Source organism: Sphaeramia orbicularis, chromosome 16 (assembly GCF_902148855.1).
Source record: "Sphaeramia orbicularis chromosome 16, fSphaOr1.1, whole genome shotgun sequence".
In the NCBI taxonomy this organism is placed as follows: domain Eukaryota; kingdom Metazoa; phylum Chordata; class Actinopteri; order Kurtiformes; family Apogonidae; genus Sphaeramia; species Sphaeramia orbicularis.
This window is the reverse complement of record NC_043972.1, coordinates 34673836-34694732: the sequence shown is the minus strand read 5'-3', so window position 1 is coordinate 34694732 and position 20897 is coordinate 34673836. Positions and strand designations below refer to the sequence as shown.

Genomic DNA, 20897 nt, shown 5'->3' with positions numbered 1-20897 from the left:
CAATTATTGTTGCATCATTAATAAGCTCAGTTGTTTTTACTTCCCTGAGTTAAACTGAGTACACAACATGTTTTGGATTAATTGTGCATGTGTTTTGTGCATCAATAGGATTGCACATAATGAACTTACTGCTCCTCTTAGCTCTTGATGTGTACGTTTTAATTGCAGTCCCACGTCCATTCATCGGTTTTAACAACTTAGTGATTAAAGGATGTCTGTCCAGTTCTGCTGTGTGTGAGACAGCGTAGCGGAGGGAATAACACAATAAGGTGCTTATTCACTTATTCTAAACTCCCCTCCCCCATGATTCTTTCACTGCACTCCAGTAAAACTCATGTGAAGTGAACCACACTGTGACTTTACAACTACGCACCCTAACACACATTGATACACAAGGAACACACATTCATACACACACATGGTCTTACTCACCCCGAGTCCTCAGGGGGTTTTAGTACCGACTAGTCCCAAAACAGCCTCGATGCTCATTAAAATTGCACAGTGGCCAGCTCTGCATTGGAAATCAGAGCTACTTCACAGTCATTTTCTTGGATCTTACAGGAACGAAGGGCCTCGGTGTGTACGACTGTGTGCTTGTGTGGGTCGGTTGTCTACCATCTGTGGTCCCCATCACTGTGATGTCACCAATAGGGGACACGGTAAAGACAGAGATACCAGCACTATATTTTCAAGGACGCACGTGTATCTCATGACATTGTGTGTGATATTTGGGGCACAGCCGAGCTACAGGCAAATAACATCCTCATCAGTTTCTTTGGCCTGAATGTGTTCATAGGAGCCTGCTCTTGATGATGCCATCTTACACGACTGCTCAATTATTTAAGTTCAGCAAGTGAAAGGGAAACACCAGATAGAATACACTGTAAATGCCAAATGAAAGGGCCAAGAAAAAAAGGCAGGGGAGGCAGATAATGAATGGGGAGAAGGTGAGAGATAAAAGCTTACATTCATGGTAGTCGATTTGGGATTTAGTCCAAGCACGTGTGCCTACGCTGACGTACACTGTGAGGTCCTTGTATTCCATGTGTGAAGTAAAGACAGCAGGATCCCCAGAGACTTTATCCTCCAAGATGATTTACAGCCCCTGTCAGATACAATGAAATAAAAGTGGGTCAGCATGATGAAATATACCATAACCACACACTTGATGAATCAGAGAGCAGCGGGATGGAACATTGGGAATATTTTAACTAAACTCACATATTATCCGTTTATGTAATATTTATAGCATAGCAATGATACACAATTTTGCAATGTTCTGTGGTTGCAATTTGTTATATTTGGAGCAATTGTTCAGCAAATGAAGGGAAATAGGTGTGTAAGACTTGTCTATATTTGTACTATGATTAACTTCAGACTAAATGCTTGTCTTTTGTGTGATATAATAAATTCATTTGTGCATCTCTCACTACACATACCCACATAACTCTACGACACTTGTTTTAGCTGACAAGCAAAATGAAAGTCACTGTTTGAATGTGAGCATGACTGTGTGCCTTTGCATGTGGAACTATGTGAATGAGTGTTTTGTTTTTCTGTGCGAACTTGTATGGAAATATCTGTGGTATTGTCATATTATGTGCTGTGGTGTCATTACATAATAGAGTTGGCTGGTGAGAGAATGGAATAGGGGTGTTTGGGTGGGGGGCGGGCAGACATGTGAGGTGCCGGTGAGGAATTTAAGGTTGTGGTAACTGGGTAGGTAAGTGGGGATGAGTAAGTTGTTTGTGTCAATGTTAATCATTTGATTGGATCAGTGCTGTAAATGTCATGCTAACATTTATGCTAAAATGGAGGTTGAAATTAAGGTAAAAACTAACATGTCAACAGACAAGCATTAAAAATGTAAACGCTTGTAAATGATAATTGAATTTACTGGCCATTATTAACCCATTGGTCAACAGAAAATTATTTCAGGTTCTTGAGTGTCACTGTAAAATCTAGCTTTTTATGTTTTGTAACATTTTTTATATGTTCTGAAAACTGCACAGACTTTAGTTGCGACCATATTCTCCTTATGACCACATTTTGTGATGTTTTGGTCTGGTTAAAAAGGTAACTGGATGTAGGGTACTGTTTATGGAAACAAAGAGGCAGTTGGTGGTGGAGAACACTCAAATTTCAACTTTGAAGAATAAAAAAAAAAAACACATGCAGTGGGATGTAATAAGATGTTTCTTGTACTACATGTGTAAATGCCTTTATCAAACTACAACCTTATGTGCATGAAAGAGCTGTAGTGTAAACACACATCTATATGAAGTGAGGGTCACGTGTCACTTATGAATCAGCAGTTGATGGGTACGATGATGGGTGAGTTACTTACATGGACTAATTACAGCTATTACAGTGGTTGTTGTGGTTGTTGACTATTATAATACAGCAGAAAGAGCAGTACTGGTGAACTGTAGTATAAACATCCTTTATGGTTAGACACACTGTTAGCACTGTAAGTGGCTGAAAACAAACCACGGCAGTTTGTTGTGGAGGAAGGAAGAGATCTGGTGTACCCTCAGGCTCGCTCACTGCTGCTTTCAAGCTTACACTACTACGAATGCACTCAGTTGACCCACATCACGCAAGGATTGAGAAAAAAATGCGCGGGGGGGAGGGGGGGGCGGGGCGGGGCGGCGCTGGAAGGAAAGAGAGATCACATGATAATCTCAGTGCAGGAATCTGCAGTTGGAGACAGGCAATGTTTCACTCTACACTGTGCAGAAAAAATCATGAATACGTTTTAATTTTATGACATAAACTAAGAGTTTAGCAATAACCTTTGAAGAGGCAAGTGAAAAAAGAATCAGACAAATATTGTGACAATTTAGAGCAATGCATCTGTTCATTTTCTGGTTAACAGCATATTTAGCTTCTTAACTGGCAGGCCTAACTTTGTATTTTTACAAAATTCAAAGAGATGCAGTCATTATTTAGAAACTGTAACATCACAAAAGATAATAGGTTATTAATATTCACTGTAGGATTTTAAAGGAATGACTTTGCTAGAAACTAGTCAGCAAAAAAAAAAAAAGAAAAGAAAGATCATCTTCATAATGAACTAATAAACTAATGACTAATATGACAGCTCCAAAAAACAAAAAAAAAAAAGTTGTATAATTGTTAGTGATATATGACAAGAATGTAAATATGTAAATCTTTTTCTTCATCAATCATTTTCTTATCTTGAATTACAATACAATTATCTCCATTAACAGATAGACATTCTTTAATGTCACAATTCTACAGTTGCATTTTCTGCAAACTGATGAATCTATCAGAAATTTAGGGGAAAAGAAACTGCCACAAAAATCGTTAAAAATGGGTGATTTTACTGTGTAATTCAGACAAACCTTTTAAGAAACGGTTTGTCTCAGTTAAACAAGAGAAAACAAACTTTTAGGAAGTTTGTTTTCCCTTATTTAGAAAGTTGAAAATAAATGTTTTAGACTTCCAAATGAAATATTGTCTACACCTAACCTTTCCTAAGCGGATTATAGCCATTTATTGGCAAAAAAAAAAAAAAAAAAAAAAAAAAAGGATTTAGGATGAATCAGTGCTGCACAGTGTTGTAGTCTAAATACACTGACTACTCCATCTGTCCAATTTAGACATGTTTAGGACACATGTACTACAGGTGGAAAGCTGCACTCTATCTTACTTGTTAAAGCATATTGGTAACATTAGTAATTTAAAAGTTTTTAACATATTTAAAAATAACCATTTTATTCACAGATGTTGATCTTGGTCTGAGTTTTAAAGAGACAGGTACTGTATTGTCCTACAGTGTTTTCTACAGGAAACCGAACAGACATTACTACCTTTTCCTCCGTGTGCGCTAGGAGGACCCCTCGAGCCCACAGTATGTCAACAGAAACCACCACGAAGAAGAAACAGTGCGCATTTCCGGTTCCGGGTCATAAACAGAAACGTCGTGTGAACGGCGCGATAAAATAGAAAGTTTTGCGAAAAACTTAGTAGTACGAGTGTTTTACCTTTTTAAAACGTGGTTCTTTCTCTTTAACTTTTGACACATAAGCTGTGCAACATAAGATAAAGGCACTGTCTTAAGGTTTGTAAGTTTATTTGAGTGTTAATCCGCTGGTGTTGGTTTCTCGCAGACAGCAGCATGCTAACATTAGTTAGCAAGCAACCGAGGAGTTTGGCGGATGTGATTAGATTTGTGTGTTACTTCAGAATTATATGTTGCTCCTGTTTTGTTCATATGACAGCCAGTTTAACGTAACTTTATTATCAATAATGCTTATGGGCGGTTTGTTTGGGATTTGTAACTATGTTATTGAAACCCTATTTGGGACTGTCCTGACCGTGTGTTGTGCTGATGGAGACGTTCATGTTATGATCACCGAGGCGATCATCTGATACATGAGTGTCAATGAATGTATGTCATAATATATCGTGAAATGTTCGCCCTTATGCAGGGTCAAACGATGTCTCTTCCTAAGCGGGAGGTGGAAGAGTTAAGGCCTTGGGTGGAGCGAACTGTGAAGAAGGTGCTGGGTTTCTCAGAGCCCACTGTGGTCACTGCAGCTCTGCACTGTGTTGGGAAGGGGTTGGACAAAAGAAAGACCATAGGTAATGCTCCATTTTACGTTTAAGACTTCCTTTCATCTAGGATGCAAACAAGAAACCATTAAACAAAAATGCATGTAACACAAAATGTCAGAGAAGCAAGGCTAACATCTGTAACACAATAATCTTTTCATTGTAGGAAATCTGCGCTCATTACCAAACACAACATATGTACTTTTACTTGTGACACTTTGCTAAAGGTAATACACTGGCCAACTTGTGCCTACTGTATATGATGCCAAGGGTTTGCTGAATTGTTGGTTTGACTGTCAGTGTTTGGGGTAATTTTCATACTGTAAACACATTCACCTGCCAGGCAAGGTTTTCATTAATTTCCATTTTTTCAAGAATTAGCCTGTTGTGAGTCATGGTTGTTTTACTTATAGCACATTCATCTTGCTATACATATATAAATTGATTTCTGGTCATGTATTGTAGAAATTGCATTGAAAGAACATCAATGAAGTCTTAATTTTATAATTATCATGCGATGCTCATTTCCTTTCAGATCAGCTACGTCCCTTTCTTGATGATTCAGCTGGAGGTTTTGTGGAACGTCTTTTTGAAGCTTTAGAGGAGAGCCGTAGTGCCCGTGGCAACAAGGGAGCAGGAGAAAAGAATCGCAAGAGGGATATTAAGGTGAACAAACTTTACTTTTGGTGTCACTGTGTTGTTAAATGATGATACCTACAGTTAAGAAGTTTAGTTATTTTAAATAATATTTATGTTATTATGCATGCATGCATACAACAGTAATCAATTAAAATGGCACATTGTCTTGTGGATGAAGTGTCCCCCCCCCCCAAAAAGAAAGTTTTTAACCTACAGGAAACAGTACATTCCAATTTGAGGAAATTGAATACGTAAATAAATAAATAGAAGCAATAATATTCGTAGATATGACACTCATCAGGCATAAATAAACAAAAAGAAAAAGAGAGTGGAGTTAGTCTACGAGCCAGATTTGAGAGCAAATGAGGCTGTGTTGGGCTGCACGTGTTAATCCCTCATAATCTATCTTAATACTCATGAATTCATGAGTGATCAGGTAGGGTTTTTAGCGTGTTGATAAAACACATTACTGGGTTCCAGATAAAGTAGAGGAGGTTTTTGGACCCCCTGAGTGTGTATTTAACCTTTTCAAGACTTAGATGGAGCATGAGGTTACTCATCCATAGGGAGGTGCTAGGCGGTTTGGGGGATTTCCTTTGCAAGAGAATCCTTCGACAAGCAAGTAAAGTTGTGAATGCCAAAAAAAAAAAAGTTGTGAATGCCATAATGTCTTTAATGTCTTTATTGATAATCTGCTGGTCAGTAGACACTATTCCAAAAAGAGCAGAATAGGCATTAGTTTACAGGTTAAGGTTGCAGTGCCTGTGATAGCATACTGAAAACTGTTGACCAGCAGTCAGAGAGGGAAGAATATGACCAAAACATGTGTTAGTGTAGCTGGGGCATTATGACATCTGCTACAATTCTCATCCACAGTAGAATAGATTCTGGCTAGCCTAGACTTGAAGAGTTGAGTACGATACAATACCCTAAGTTGAATTACACCTTACTTAGTACATGATGTGCTCCCATTAACTCTCTTCAGAGCCTCAGTCCAGGATTCACTGGGTCTTCTAACCCCAAGCTCCTCCTCCCACTTCACTTTAATTTTATTGAGAGGTTTCGCTGAGTGATGATATGTTGAAATAAGTTCTTGAAATGAGGCCTTTTAGATTGAAGGGAATTTAGAGGATGTCATGCATAACAGAAGGTTGGGTGTATTGGGGAAGTTTGTGTCAATATTTTGTATGTAAAGTCAAAGCTGAAAGTATCAAAAATGACTTGAGCTGGGGAGGTTAAATTTTTGAGTGAGATGATTTAAGGTAGAGAAAACACCCTCACTATAGAGATCTTTAAATTTGGAGCGGCCAAGTCTTTTCCACATGGCAAATGTATTGTCTAATCTGGATGGGACAAAAAGGTGATTGTTACAGATAGGGGCCAAGTTGGAGAAATCTTTTAAACTGAAGTGGTTTGTAAATTGTGATCAAATTTGTAGTGTATTAATAACAACCCGGGTTAGAGTTGTGGAGTCGGGTAGATAAAGGGAGATTGGAGATAACCAGGGCAGGGAGGGAAGTCAAGATGCATGAATTATTTTTAAGTTCACACCACGACAGCCCTGGTGTGTGGATCCAGTGTGTGACTTTCTGGATATTAGCTGCCCAGCGATAATGAAGCCAATTTGACAAACCCAATCCACCCCTGGATCAATATCATTGTAGAAGCCTCTTTTGTATTCTAGGGGCTTTACACCCCCCCCCCCCCCACACACACACACACACACACACACACAAATGAATGATGATATAGTCTTATCAATGGCCTGAAAAAAAGACTTTGGGATGAATACAGGGAGACATTGAAAGAGATAGAAGAAAAGGGGTGAGACATTCATTTTAATACAGTTGATCTTTCAGGCCAGTGAAAGATTAATGGATCTCCAGCTCTGTAAATTGTTTTGTAGCTTATTAATGAGGGGTGTGAAGTTTTCTTTGTACAGCTTAGAGAAGGTCCATGTAATATTAATTCCCAAATATCTGAAACCAGATTTAGATAGATGGAATGGCAGGTCACTTTTTGGGGTTGCAAGGGCTAGGTTGTTCCCTTCAAAGCACTTGCTTTTCGCAAGGTTGATCTCATAACCTGAAAAGACACTAAATCTGTGCAACACCTGAACTATGTGGGGAATGCGCCGCACTGGGTCAGACACATACAACAATAGGTCGTTGGCATATAGAGCCAACCTATGTTCCCTTCCCCATCTAGAAATTCCATTTATCATCAGAGAGGATTTTAACATGATAGACAGAGGCTCAATGGCAAACGCACACAAAAGTGGACTTAGTGGGCACCCCTGGCGTGTCCCTCTTGATAATGAAAAAAGTTCTGAGCGCTTCCTGTTCATGATCACTGATGCCTTAGGTGATGTGTATAGGAGTTTAATCCAAGCAATGAAAGTGGGTCCCAAACCAAAATCTTGCAAACATTCAAATAAAGATGCCCGCTCCACTCAAAAGCTCTCTCTGCATCCAGGGAGATAACCACCTCTGGTGAAACATTGAATTGCAACTATTAATTGCATTTGTGTAAATGAGCTTCTTGTAATAACCGTAGGCTTTTTTCCCAATTATAATTGGACTAGTTATCTTTCAGTCGTTACCTCACTGATTAAAACAGAAACATACAGACACTTATGTTTGGATCACTAGTGATGGATGCTTTTTCCCCTAATTGTGTCGCTGTTTTTGTTTGTTGATAATAGGATGTGTTTGGTGATGAGTCTGAAGTGGGTGCAGTAAGAGACACTGCAGATCCAGGAGATGGGACAGTTGCAAAGCGCAAAAGGGTCCCTCGTTTTGAGGAAGTGGAGGAGCCTGAAGTCATACCTGGACCTCCATCTGAGAGTCCCGGCATGCTCACCAAAATGCAGGTATAGGATTTGTCTTGATTAGTATAACAGAGAGCGTACATTTATTTTGTCACTGAGAATTAAGACTGCACTAAAAATATCTATTTCTTAAACCACATTTCTATATTAACAGATCAAACAGATGATGGAAGCAGCAACAAAACAGATAGAAGAGAGGAAGAAACAACTCAGCTTTACCTCATCAGTCCCGAATGCATCAGTAATGACGCTTTCCATTCTTAAATATCAGTAATATCAAACATTACATTCAGTTGACGGTCTTTTGTTTTTTTCTGACTCAAGCGGTTGCCTCTTCCTACACCTGAAGTCCCAGCAATGTCACGGCTTCTGGGGGCCTCTGCTGCAGGTGGTGGTGGTGTTTCATCCATCGCTCCTTCACAGGCTGCCAGTTTCATGAATGATGCAATTGAAAAGGCCCGTAAAGCTGCTGAGCTACAAGCTCGTATCCAATCTCAGTTGGCCATGAAACCTGGTATCCTTGGGGCGTTGGGGAACACTGGGCCTCACAACCTGGTGGCATTGGCGAATCTGCATGCAATGGGCATCGCACCACCGTGAGTAACCCTTCCACATTTTAAGGATTTTTTTTTTATCTGTAAAAAAATATTGTATGTAATTGTCTGTTTATCTATGCCACTGTGAGACTACACATCTGTTTTTGTGTTTCTCTATAGTAAAGTGGAGGCTAAAGAGATAAATAAACCAACGCCTCTTATTCTGGATGACAAGGGAAGAACTGTGGATGCCAGTGGTAAAGAGGTTGAACTGACACACCGCATGCCCACACTGAAAGGTACAAACTGATTCTGACCATGTAGACAGCATCCTTTCATTCCCATATCTGGTATTCCCTAGTTCGTTTTCCTGTTTTTGTTTAGCTAATATTCGTGCCGTTAAGCGGGAGCAGTTCCGACAGCAGCTGAAGGAGAAACCTGGTGAGGAACTGGAGTCTACATCCTACTTTGATCAACGTGTGTTTATAACACCAGCTCAGCGTGCTCGCAGAAGCTTTAAATTTCATGAACAAGGACGATTTGAGAAAATTGCACAAAGAATAAGAACAAAGGTAGGATATTCAGAAACTGTCAAACTATGGTTTTAACTTGGTTGTTCCCATTTGAATACACCGCTGTTGTGAAATCCTGAAGAAATAGTGTTAACAAGTGTAAAATATTCAAATATGCAAATATGTTGTCTCTCTGACACTGGTTCTTTACCTCAATCAGGCCCAACTGGAAAAGCTGCAGAATGAGATTGCTCAGGCAGCAAGGAAGACAGGAATCCAAGCATCTACTAAGCTGGCTCTGATTGCCCCTAAAAAGGAGATTGGAGAAGGGGAGGTGCCCAATATTGAGTGGTGGGACTCCTTCATTCTACCCTCCAACATAGATATGTAAGAAACTACTGTATGGACAATCTTCTACATTTAAGTGTGAATATGATCTTAACTGTAATTAATCTGATGGTCTTTGCCACGTTAAAAACATAAAAAAAAAGAATTAATAGTAATTAAATTTTGTGATTGAATCTTATTTGGAACACAGGACAACCCCCTTACTGTAGCTGACTGTCATGTTTTTCTTTGAAGCACCCCATTCACAAAATTTGAGGATTTGGAGCTCTTTGGTGTGACCAACCTTGTGGAACATCCAGCTCAAATTAGCCCTCCAGGTAAGTGTTTAGAAAGTAAAAAGTATTTTTACATTACATTGAAAGATCAAAGACTGCATACAAACTCTGAAACACCATATAAACTGTTGATGAATAACATTGTTTAAAAAAAGGTGTTCGTCCTTACTTACTTTTATTGATTTTTTCCCCAGTTGACACTGATAAGCCAGTAACACTAGGTGTATACTTGACAAAGAAGGAACAGAAGAAACTAAGACGACAGACAAGAAGAGAAGGTCAAAAAGAAGTGCAAGAGAAAGTGCGTCTGGGTCTGATGCCTCCCCCTGAACCAAAAGGTATAAATAGACAAATATTATTAATACATCTACAAAATGTAACTTAGGGTTAAACAGAATGTGTCTGATTTGTACTTTAATTTTCTTAGTACGCATCTCTAACCTGATGAGAGTGTTGGGGACGGAGGCAGTTCAGGACCCCACAAAAGTTGAGGCCCATGTCAGAGCACAGATGGCCAAGAGACAGAAGTTAGTATCAAACTTAATCTCTGTGGCTTTTCTTTTACTCCTTTCATTACTGTACAACATTATAATATTACTGTTTCATTCTCTGCAGGGCACATGAGGAAGCAAATGCAGCTCGCAAACTCACAGCAGAGCAAAGGAAAGAGAAAAAAGTCAAGAAGTTAAAAGAAGACCTCACAAATGGTGTTCATATTTCAGTGTACAGGTTTGTTTTTTATAAGTGGAGAAACTGCACAGTCCTTCAGGTGTAAAATGGTTATTTAAATGCAGTTGTGTCTAATTGTAATCTCTGTACCCTGCCTTTACAGAATCCGCAATCTGCAAAATCCCGCCAAGAAGTTTAAGGTGGAGGCCAATGCCAACCAGCTGTATCTGACTGGCACTGTAGTTCTGCACAAAGATGTTAACATTGTAGTGGTGGAAGGAGGCAAGTTGATATTACAATGTTTGATGTTTATTAGGTCTGCACGATTTGGTGAAAAGTCATCTAAGGGTTATTGGGCTTGGATGTCAAGGAAAATACAAAGATTACGGATAATTGTCAGTGTATTTTTTTACTCAAACATACAAACTAATAGTTTAAAAAAATGCAAAAGATAAAATATAGTGACTTTCATTTCGCTTGTTTACACAGTACCTGTCTTTGCTCATCACACACCGCAACTTTTTACCACTATGTAATTGCACAGGTTCATATTTTGTTCAGATGTGTGTTTATTTTATTTTTACCTTATTTCAGAAATGTATTTGCAGCTGTAAAGAATAACAGTAGCAATATTCAGAATATGTAAAGTAAACTGTTTTGTGAAAAATGCATTGATAAATTAACTTTGTGCGTGATTTTCTGATAACGAAACAAGTAGTTTTCAGCAGTAATATATTCCTTAAGGGCATATAAACTAAAATAAAAAACAGCCCTGGCTGGCAGTAGGCACTTTTTGACAAAATTAATAACTTCCAGCTTTAGTTCTTTATGTAACACTGGTCTACAATTTTGAGAAATTATCTGCCTCAGAGATTAAATATGCTAAATGTTATGTGTTTTAATAAGATTAATTGGAAAACAAATGACAAAAGTGCTGGTTTGCTGACGTTTTCAAGGTATATGATAGAAGTGTTATTATACATATATTGGCTTAGGTATATTTATACAATAGGTTTATAAATCTTCCAGTAGATAGAACCTGTAAAGTGAACGTATTGAAATGTGCAGACAGTGTTTTGAAGTAGATCTGAGACAAATATTTGTTTTGAGTGAAACCCAGTCTCATTAATTCTAGAGTTTTACATTTTGACCCAAAACTGTATCTTGGAAACTTCAGCCAACCAGCATTTTTGACTTGATTTTTCTTTATCAGTGGCTCACACATGGTAAAATTTCACAACTTTTATCACCCCGCCCCCTGAAGGGGAGGTAAGGGGTATTGTTTTTGGTTCAGTTTGTTTCTTTGTTAACACTCTAGCAGCAAAACTATTGGTTGAATTGATACCAAATTGGGTTTATAGATTGCCAGTGACCCAGAATAGATGTGATTACATTTTGGAAAAGTAAGTCAAAGTTCAAGTTGTTTTTTTTTTTTGTAATTTTTTTTTTTTTTTTTTTTTTTAACATATTTTTTTCTTCTCCCATTTACTTATAATGGGCAAAATTTCACATTTCTATAAAAACATCAATTTTGTTTCAATTTACTTCAAACTTGGCACATATATAGAGGCATTTGATATGCTGACAGCAGACAGACATGATGACATCCACTGGATCGATACTAAAATAAGCTACAATACGAGTGAGGGGTGGGGTTTGTTGTGCCTGGCATCACTTGTTCTGGAAGCATTTTACTCGTAGACAAGTGTAAATAATTGTTTCTTCATTTTTTCCCTTTGTTTTAGGCCCCAAATCTCAGAAAAAGTTCAAGAGGCTAATGATGCACAGAATCAAATGGGAGGAACACAACAGTAAAAGAGATGGTAAGATCACGTTCTCTTTTTGCTCTTGTGTGCCCATTGGTGTTTTCTTTATAGCTATTTTAGTCTTACTAAACTCTTCACTTTTTCATTATTTTTAAGATCCAGATGGTGGTGATGATACAAAAAGGAACAACAAATGCTGGCTGATTTGGGAGGTGAGTGTTCTCCCATCCTGCTGTCTGATGTACACATGTTCTGCTGTGTTACTTAAAAATCATGAGTTGAATTTCAGTGTGTGCTGTTTTGTCTGTGGTGTCATAGCCTGGTCTGTAATGACTCCTCTTGGTTCTCCAGGGCACAGCTAAAGAGCGTAGTTTTGGAGAGATGAAGTTTAAGCAGTGCCCGACAGAGAGCATGGCCAGAGAACATTTTAAGAAGCACGGTACCGAACACTACTGGGATCTCGCCCTCAGCCAGAGTGTATTGGACGGCACAGATGACTGATACCCAGCAGAGGCGCATCCTGTGCCATTCGACGCCCTCTTACACCTCAGGCACACAGATAGACCTACAGCCTCGCACTCCTGACAGGCTGGCTTCATCTGGGGTTGGACAAACAGACTTTTTGGGTTTTTTTTGAAGACTGCATCTTCAACATGGAAAAGGAGGAACAACAAACCTGTGTGGATGTTTTTTGTGATAGTGTGGCAGATCGGAGTGTGCGAAGGACTGTAAGTGTGTGAATGCCTGCATCACTGTTATCTGTTTGGTGGTAGGATGTGCTGTCAGATATTTTAATACTGAATACAAACTGATAAGTCACACTGTGATGTATATCACTTAGCCATGGTTTAATGTGATGACAAACAGTGTTTGGTTATGTTATGACTGAAATTCTGTGATGAAATCCCAATATTATCCCTGTTTGAAATAAGAAGTTGACAATATAAAAACCGCTCCATACCTGCACTACCACAGTGGCAGTACATTTAGAGGAAACATGGGTAATGTTATCATGTTTTAAGACTTATTGGTTTCATAACAAAGTGAAAACAGATTGTGCATATTTTTTTTCTTTTGAAAAAGCAAGTTTGACTCACCTGTAGCTACATTTCTCTGTAACGTTGCAGTCACATCCTTAAATAAACGGCAACATTGGACTGGTGTTGTTTTTGTTTTTTGTTTTTTTTACTGAATTCCGTACAATCTACAGAAATAACATGAAAGGCTATTGAATTAGTGCACCGCTATATGGAACAGTACTTTGTAAAATCTATAGTTACGCGTTAATAAAGTGCTCCACGGGGGCGTGTTTCCTGCTGCTCGTGCTCTGTACGCCTGCTTCTTCATCCCCATCGCCAACCGCCGCTCCGCTCAGACTATTGGAAAGATGGCGGCCGGGTCAGGGGCTGCAAGCGGCCATGGAGCCCGCAGCTCCACCACGGCTTTGGAAGCATCTTTGGATCGGCGATTTCAAGGAGTATCCAACACTATGGAGTCGATACAGGGACTTTCAACCTGGTGCATTGAAAACAAGAAGCACCACACTCTAATTGTTCGTTACTGGATGAAGTGGCTCAAGAAATGTGAGTAGCTTCATACTGATGCTAACACAGTAGCTAGCTCACTTCAGCTAATTCAAATGCAACTCTGACCGGACCGTGATCAGCCTGCAAAACTCTGCCGTAACGGCTTATGGGGACTTTTGTGAAGTGCAAGGCATTTCAGTGTTGTCTAAAACGGTGCAAAAATAGACCCATATTCAACTTGAATCTCTAGTAAACTCCATCTTCTAGATGTAATGCTCGCGTTGTTAACACTACTTGAAATTAGCGGCGAGCAAAGCTAATGTCGCTGCTGTTTTGATGGTGTCACTGTTAGCTGTTTACAGTTGGGCCTCAGTGTACCTGTTTTGGATAGACTGGTGGTCCTTTTCAATAAGAACTGCCATGCACTGCACTGCTTATTCCAAACACAGAGCTTTTGAGATGCAATAGTTAGATCATTAGCTTCCTAGGTTTACCCGATGTGTTGTAACTTAGCCTAGTTTGATCCACATGCCTGTCCTGAGACAGTAATCGATCATGCATGACTATGAGTGATGTAGATGCAGCCGTAGTAACCTAAGAGAGCATGTATACATAGATAAATTAGACAAAAAGTCCACTTCTCTAACCTCCATCCATAATGCTATGTTTGTCCCATTACAGAGTGTATGATCTTTGCAAGTCAGAACCAAGTTAGGGGTTCAGGAGTGAACCAAAACAGATAACTAAGGTTACTTTAGCAGTAATTAACTAGAACAATAACTTTAAATATATGCTTCCTTAAGTTTTTGGGGAAACCACTTTTCTTCACTTGATAGGTGTCTCCAAAATTGAACCAATATATGTTAACAAACTGGACACTATTAAATATTACAGTTGTAACTTAAACTGTCCTGAAGTTGTGTAAACATGGTGTAATCCTATATTTTTGTACATGCATGGATGATGGTTTCCAGTGCCATTAAAGCAAACAACTTTGCATAGAGTATGGTCATTGTCAGTGAGGCATCATGAGCAGACTGCCATCTGATCTCTGCAGTTTAGTGCCCCTGGTGTCTACAGCTCTCTGGGCTCATTTTTAATTCACTGGTGACATCCAACAGTGGTGAAGTTACTTACAGTCTATATTTAAGAGTTTGCAGTTCAACAGATCACTGGATTCTGTGGGTACCTATGTATGTGTCCTGTATGTGCCGGCAGTCTTAGCATGGAAAATATTCCGTCCCTGCTGCTGGATGTTTAGCAGGTTGTTGAGGATGTGGGTTCAGAGTTATTCACAAAAATCTGGTTTAGGATGGAAATCCCATTTTGAACAACCACAATGTGCTACTGTTGCTTTTCTGTATTTATGTCTGGATAATGTCTGCAGTGGATTTATTGGCAGTGGCATTATTACTGTTTATTGAATGTTCTGCTGTGAATTGATTCAATTGAATCAAAGAGCAATGGTTTTTATAAAGTAAATTTGAGTATGTTGAGCAAGTACAACACAGACATTATAAGGAAACAGATTGCCTTTCGTATTGTAGCTTAGGCTTCATGTGTTTCATGTAATTAGAACTGATTGTAAATTGAGGCAATTCAGCAACATCAGGGTTGCTGAATTGCCCACACTTGTCTCATATTTGTGTTTTGTAGTTAGTTAGTGTAATCATTTTATGGCATATAATTCATTAGGTGCACTTACCTGAGTCTTAAGAGAGGTTTATTGAAATGCCATTGCGTCTAAGCCAAGTTTTGAGGACAAAAAGACAGTATCGACATATAAAACAAATGTTTTGTCATAAGCTGATTGCATATTGAAATTTACATTGAGGAAGCTAAATGTTGTATCATTTCATGTCCAGATGAGTAATGGTAAACAGAAAGAGAAAAAGGTTTTTTTATGTCTTGATGTTTGTTGATGATGCATTAAGTCTTTTTTTATAATGTGTTGATGGTGGTTGATGCTGACTAAATTCCAATTTTGATTCTTAATGTTGTTTATTGGGAAGTTTTAATGTTCAAAAAGAGGTTCTGGATCATCGTATGTTTTGATAATTGATTTTGCTGACACTGAATATTTGCAAGAATCTGTGTAAGATGGAACAGCCCTGTGTCTCTTGTCCTTATGCTTGTCTAGTCTGTTCATGATAATGGCATGCTCATTGCTTAGATCAAGACAAATTGATAATGTTCATAACAGTACATTTGGATACTGTGTAAAAAGAAAATCACAATTAACTCAAACAAATTACAAGACACTATAGAGCATTTAAAGCATCAATGAAACTAAAGTCATGGTACAGATTTCTTATTAGGATGTTAATATGTGTGTACAATTCATGCTTCAATCAAGGTCGCATGAGTAGGATCATGAAACAATTAAAGTAGAATTAAATAGAAAACAGCATGTTAAGGTTAAGATCAAAAGAATCTAATGATGAATTTCATTAGTGATACAAATATTCACAATAACAAGGATTTCATATTTGCATAGTTTAATTCTTCAAAAATTAATACATGAATTTATGTTCAATGAGATGTGGAATTTCAGATGCATTATTGGACTTTGGAAAAGGTTTTGCTGCAAATATTTTTCATGTGCCAACACCTAATCTTGTCTGTTTGAGTTCTGCTAGTTAATCTTTGTCACAGTTAAATTATTTCCACCAGTTGATCACCTCAAGCATCACTGGCCACAGTCCAGCACATGACAAAAGCTTCTGCTGACAACACATGATGCACCGTTAATGCCATCGTGCACTGACTGAGCAGCTTTTGTTTGATGATGTTAAACAGCGCCAATTAACTACGAAGAGAGCAAATGGTAATTGTGCTGTTGGTCACAGGCTGTTGTTCACTTTTACAGTTTTAAAGATCTTCTGAATGTGGAGATTATTGACATTTGTTAAGAATAATAAGTTGGCAGGTATATGTATGCATGTATGTATACTTTTAGTCCCATATTATAAAACAGAGTAGCTGAACTGATCTGCACTGTTATGCACACACAAAAAGTGTTGAAGTGGTCATTCTCCAAGGGGACAAGTCACTGAAGTTAAATGGAATGATGTGTAGTTTCATTATCACTGTGTTACATATTAATTACATTTTCAAATGAAATTGTCATTTACTCTATAAACTAAAAACTGCTTAAAGTAGTTGTACGAAGTCAGCACTCCTCCACATGCAGAAACTTGAAGTAGATAATGTTTGTAAGTTTTCATATGAATGATTCTGCTGTTGCTAAAATAGTTTTTTTTTTTTCAGGGTATAATTCCTCAAACAAAATCTTAAATTATTAATATGTGATATAGATTCAGTGAAATCCTTGTTAGATTTCTGTACAAATGTGACACTGTCACTCTAAAAACAATGGGAAAGTGTGTGTTTTTGGATGTTTTCAAGACTGAATGGTTTCAGTGGAAAGATAAGCAATATGCAGAGAGTTATGAAACATTAAATATAATATGATCAGAGTGAGATAAATGAAACCTTATTTTAAAAGCAGGTCAAATGAAGTGTAAACTTTGGTCATGTTTCTTTGTTTTTTTATTCTATTGACTTAAAGTTCTTGTGTTTGGGACTTAAGATCTAACTGCAGAAGTGGAATATAATAGTGATAATTAGGCTATGTTTCACTCATACATAATCAGTTAAATATTTGAACCATGTTTTCATTACCTTATGCATGAACCATTATTTTTAGAGAGAGTGGTCACCTTCAGCTGTGTCCACCAACATGTGCTGTTGTGTTTGTACTGTAGCTCAGGTTTTTTCTTGCAGTTTTAGTGGGTGCCATCCAGTGTGGCAGTGATGTGCATTAACATCACTTCCTATGTTTGAGCATGAACCAGGGTTCATTTACCCTTAAATAAAAAGCCTAGCATTCCTAAAACAACACTGACTGAAAGGATGAACTAGGACATTTTATTTCAGCCACTGTAAGGGATGGTGAAGGAGAGTTTTCAACTTGTTGCAAAAAGCCTAGTCACTTGGTTTTCTTAGCTTAATACTTTTCTAATGGTCTCATATGTTGTCCTGATGACATTTTTGAGCTGCGCTCTGTATGACACTTTTTCACAGTTTATGCAAATTGCTGTAATCTTGTAACAGATACACAGTAGCTGAGAGGTTTTTTTTTTCTTCAATGCTTGTGTATTGACTTGTAATAGTTTACTGTAATGTTTTTGTGAATGTCACACTTGTTTTAGCTGATGTTGGAGGTGGGCAGACAAAGTTCCTAAAGTTTCACTTTACCACAAATACTGCTTTTAACCCTTAATAAGTAACCATGGTGCCCCCCACAGCTACAGGTAACCTGGGGTCCAGCTAGACCCCAGGTTACCTACGGTGATAAAAACATCTAAAAATGTTATTTTTTAGTCAGTTACAATACTTTATTGCTTATAGTATGAAAGGATAGCAATGAAATGAAAAAAATATAACAAAATTGAGCTTTATTTTCCAAATAAATTCTCCTTTACTGCGTGAAAACATAAAAAATTAAAAACGTGGGGTCTGCTGGGACCCCAGGTTACCTATTAAGGGTTAAGAAACTGTCCTTTTACCAGTAGGATTCACACAAAAAACAGAACAGCCTTTGTAAAAAATGTTTCTGAAAACACACACTGAGGTTGCATTAGATGTTAGATCATGTTCTGTGCAAACTGGTCTTACATACTGTTCTATGTTTCTCTACAGACCATGGTACATGGTTTAACTGTTTTAGTGGCTAATGGTATATGGGTCTCTCTTATTATTGGTGTTTGTTTTGACATGGGGGATATTAGGTCTGGAATATTTGGTATTGGTTCAAAACTGAATATTTTCTGTTTTGATGTTGGCTATCCTTAAATCAAAATCTGAGCTAAATTTATTCCATGCAGTAGCACTTCACAATTGTACATCTGTTTTTTTCTGATTTGTGGATCTAAGTGTTAGGTATTTGAACAGACTGCAATTTTGTTAACACTGAGACATTAGATAAACTAAGCTGGTAACTTTTGTAATATCATGATTCTCATGTAGCAGAGTGAATTTGATTGTTATTTGATCATCATAAAGCAGTCATTTTTCTGCCTGAAAGTCAGAGAATGCAGGCAAAAATGTGCTTATGTACTCTAATCAAATTCTTCCTGGCACCATCAAGTTATTGAGAAATCTATTTTTGGATGCAGTGGAAATCAGTGGTCCCGCCTATATTGAATTTCTATTGGAAAATGATAGATATGACTAACACTGATGTTGGGAGACTATGGAAACAGATGACTTTACTTGAACTGATCCATAAACAGGTAAACACAGGCTTGGTCTTCATGTGCTGCAGACTCATCACTGTTTCTGTTCAGTTATGAAACAGCAAAGACATTTTATAGGAATCCCACTGATTTGATATGAAAGGTGGAAACTATTGTAAAAAATGGTAAAATATGGAGACAAGCACAATTCAGAACTAAGAACTTAACTGTCATGTTACATGGTTTTCACAGTTACACTTCATAAATAGGAATTTACATACCGAAGTAAAATGGATGACTAAAAACATTTCCAGCTCTGCTAAAGTCAGAGGATGGAAATGATTTGTCATTAGTTAATATCTTTTTGGAACTTGAATTAGTTGTTCACACCTTTTTTATATAGTCTTAAACACCACAATTGATTAGTTTGTGTTCCCAAATAGTAACTACATCCTTCTGTCTGCTTTGTGCAGCTGACATCAACCACCGCTTGAATCTTTTCTACCTTGCCAACGATGTGATACAAAACTGCAAAAGGAAGAACGCCATTGTGTTTCGTTCATCCTTCGCAGACGTCCTCCCTAATGCTGCTCAGCTCATCAGGTACAAGGTTTTTCGTTTTGTTTTTCTTATCAGTGGTATTTAATAACTTAATAGCTTGACCACTATGTAGAAAATAAAACTGTGCCTGGCTTTTATCCCTCATTGCTAGAGATGGGAAGGTCCGTAAGTCAGTAGAAAGGATCTTTTCAATATGGGAGGAGCGGAGTGTGTATCCTGAGGAGGTCATTGCTCAGTTCAAGACAAACCTGAACAAAAAGGAAAAGGAGCGAGAGAAGCAGAGGGAAAAAGAAAAGGAGAAAGAGAAGGAGAAAGAGAAGGAAAAGGCGAAGGAGAAGGAGACCCAACCTGCAAGCGGTCAGTTTCTCTTACACTTTTCACTGTGCAGCCTGAAGTGTATAAGGCTTATTTTATTGCCAGTATAATAATCATTTGTAAGTGAAGCAGAATATTTGTTTCAAAGTTCAGACCTTGTTTTTACCTTCCAGCCCCGACAAACACCAAAGCTGCCCTCAAGTCTAAGATTGTTGCTGAGTTCACTGTAAGTTTGTTTGTGTCTGAAGTACGTTGCATGCCCTGTTGTGTTACAGTGGATCAGATGTGATATCCTGTTGTGTTTTGCCTTTTTCACTCTTTTCTAGCCCCAGTTGCTCATTGAAGAGCTGGCGAGGTATAAGCGAGCAGTTGCAGAAGAGGAGCTCAGAGAGAAACAACTGGCAGCTCTCAGGGTGGACGTCTGCAGCACAGAGGCCCTGAAGAGACTGAAAGGTCAGAGGTCACCAAACTTATGTTTGCATCATCACACATTTATTGTTCCTGACGTTATGCACTGTTTTTTTTGTCAGTTTCCTACTAGATCATGTCACAACATAAGATTTATTGCATCAATTATGTCACTTCTAAGATTTTTTGATGTTTTTCCAGTTTGCTGTTCAGACATAGATGACACACTTGTTTATTGGATCTACATTTTGTTTTTGATCATAACTCTATTTATCTGTTGGTCTTTTGTCATTGTTTAACCTTCTAGACAAGGCAGGAGGGAACAAATTTGCTAAAGACTTTGAGGACGGCAGCCTGAAGCTCCAGGAGTTTGTGAGCTTTCTCGAGAAAGAGTTGAAAACAGGGCCTCCTCTGCTGGAAGCTTTGGGAAATGCAGACATCTTCTATGAGATGCAGTATAAGGAAGTTAAGATTGTGGCCAATGTGAGTATTGAGTCAAATAATCTCTCATTTGCCACCCTTAATGAATGCACTTGCTTTTGCTTAAGAAAGACCTTTTATTTGGTTATTGGTGATGAATTAAAATAGTTCAGTGAATAGCTGTTTCTTATAAATTTAAATTACATTAATTCCATTAATGATAGAAACATCTTTCTTATGAATTCCCTTTACTTTTGTATCAAATACTCCC

At 38.0% G+C, this 20897-nt stretch overlaps 2 protein-coding genes across 5 annotated transcripts in view; both read left to right on the top strand.

The window, feature by feature from the left end:
• The first annotated feature begins 3924 nt into the window (after positions 1-3924).
• On the top strand, positions 3925-13318 carry prpf3 (PRP3 pre-mRNA processing factor 3 homolog (yeast)). Of its 2 annotated transcripts, XM_030157146.1 has the most exons (17): positions 3925-4087; positions 4458-4611; positions 5117-5247; positions 7925-8092; positions 8205-8291; positions 8375-8646; positions 8767-8885; positions 8971-9158; positions 9319-9485; positions 9681-9763; positions 9916-10059; positions 10149-10248; positions 10337-10450; positions 10554-10672; positions 12136-12213; positions 12313-12368; positions 12508-12657. In XM_030157146.1, the coding sequence occupies exons 2-17, from the start codon at positions 4467-4469 to the stop codon at positions 12655-12657; spliced, it is 2121 nt and encodes a 706-aa protein (XP_030013006.1). In that variant the 5' UTR covers positions 3925-4087; positions 4458-4466. The 2 variants fall into 2 exon arrangements, with proteins under 2 accessions (XP_030013006.1, XP_030013007.1); XM_030157147.1 differs by lacking the exon at positions 3925-4087 and having other exon boundaries at positions 4467-4611; positions 12508-13318.
• Positions 13319-13520: 202 nt separating this feature from the next.
• Positions 13521-20897, top strand: part of tars2 (threonyl-tRNA synthetase 2, mitochondrial) — a 30388-nt gene continuing 23011 nt past the window's right edge. For all 3 annotated transcript variants that reach the window (XR_003937624.1, XM_030157144.1, XM_030157143.1), the window contains exons 1-6: positions 13521-13739; positions 19396-19525; positions 19635-19840; positions 19972-20024; positions 20125-20251; positions 20514-20689. Coding sequence is in view for 2 of the 3 variants with exons in the window: in XM_030157144.1 (XP_030013004.1) it covers positions 13544-13739; positions 19396-19525; positions 19635-19840; positions 19972-20024; positions 20125-20251; positions 20514-20689 (888 nt within the window). In the remaining variant the exon portion in view is untranslated. The remainder of the gene's footprint in view (positions 13740-19395; positions 19526-19634; positions 19841-19971; positions 20025-20124; positions 20252-20513; positions 20690-20897) is intronic.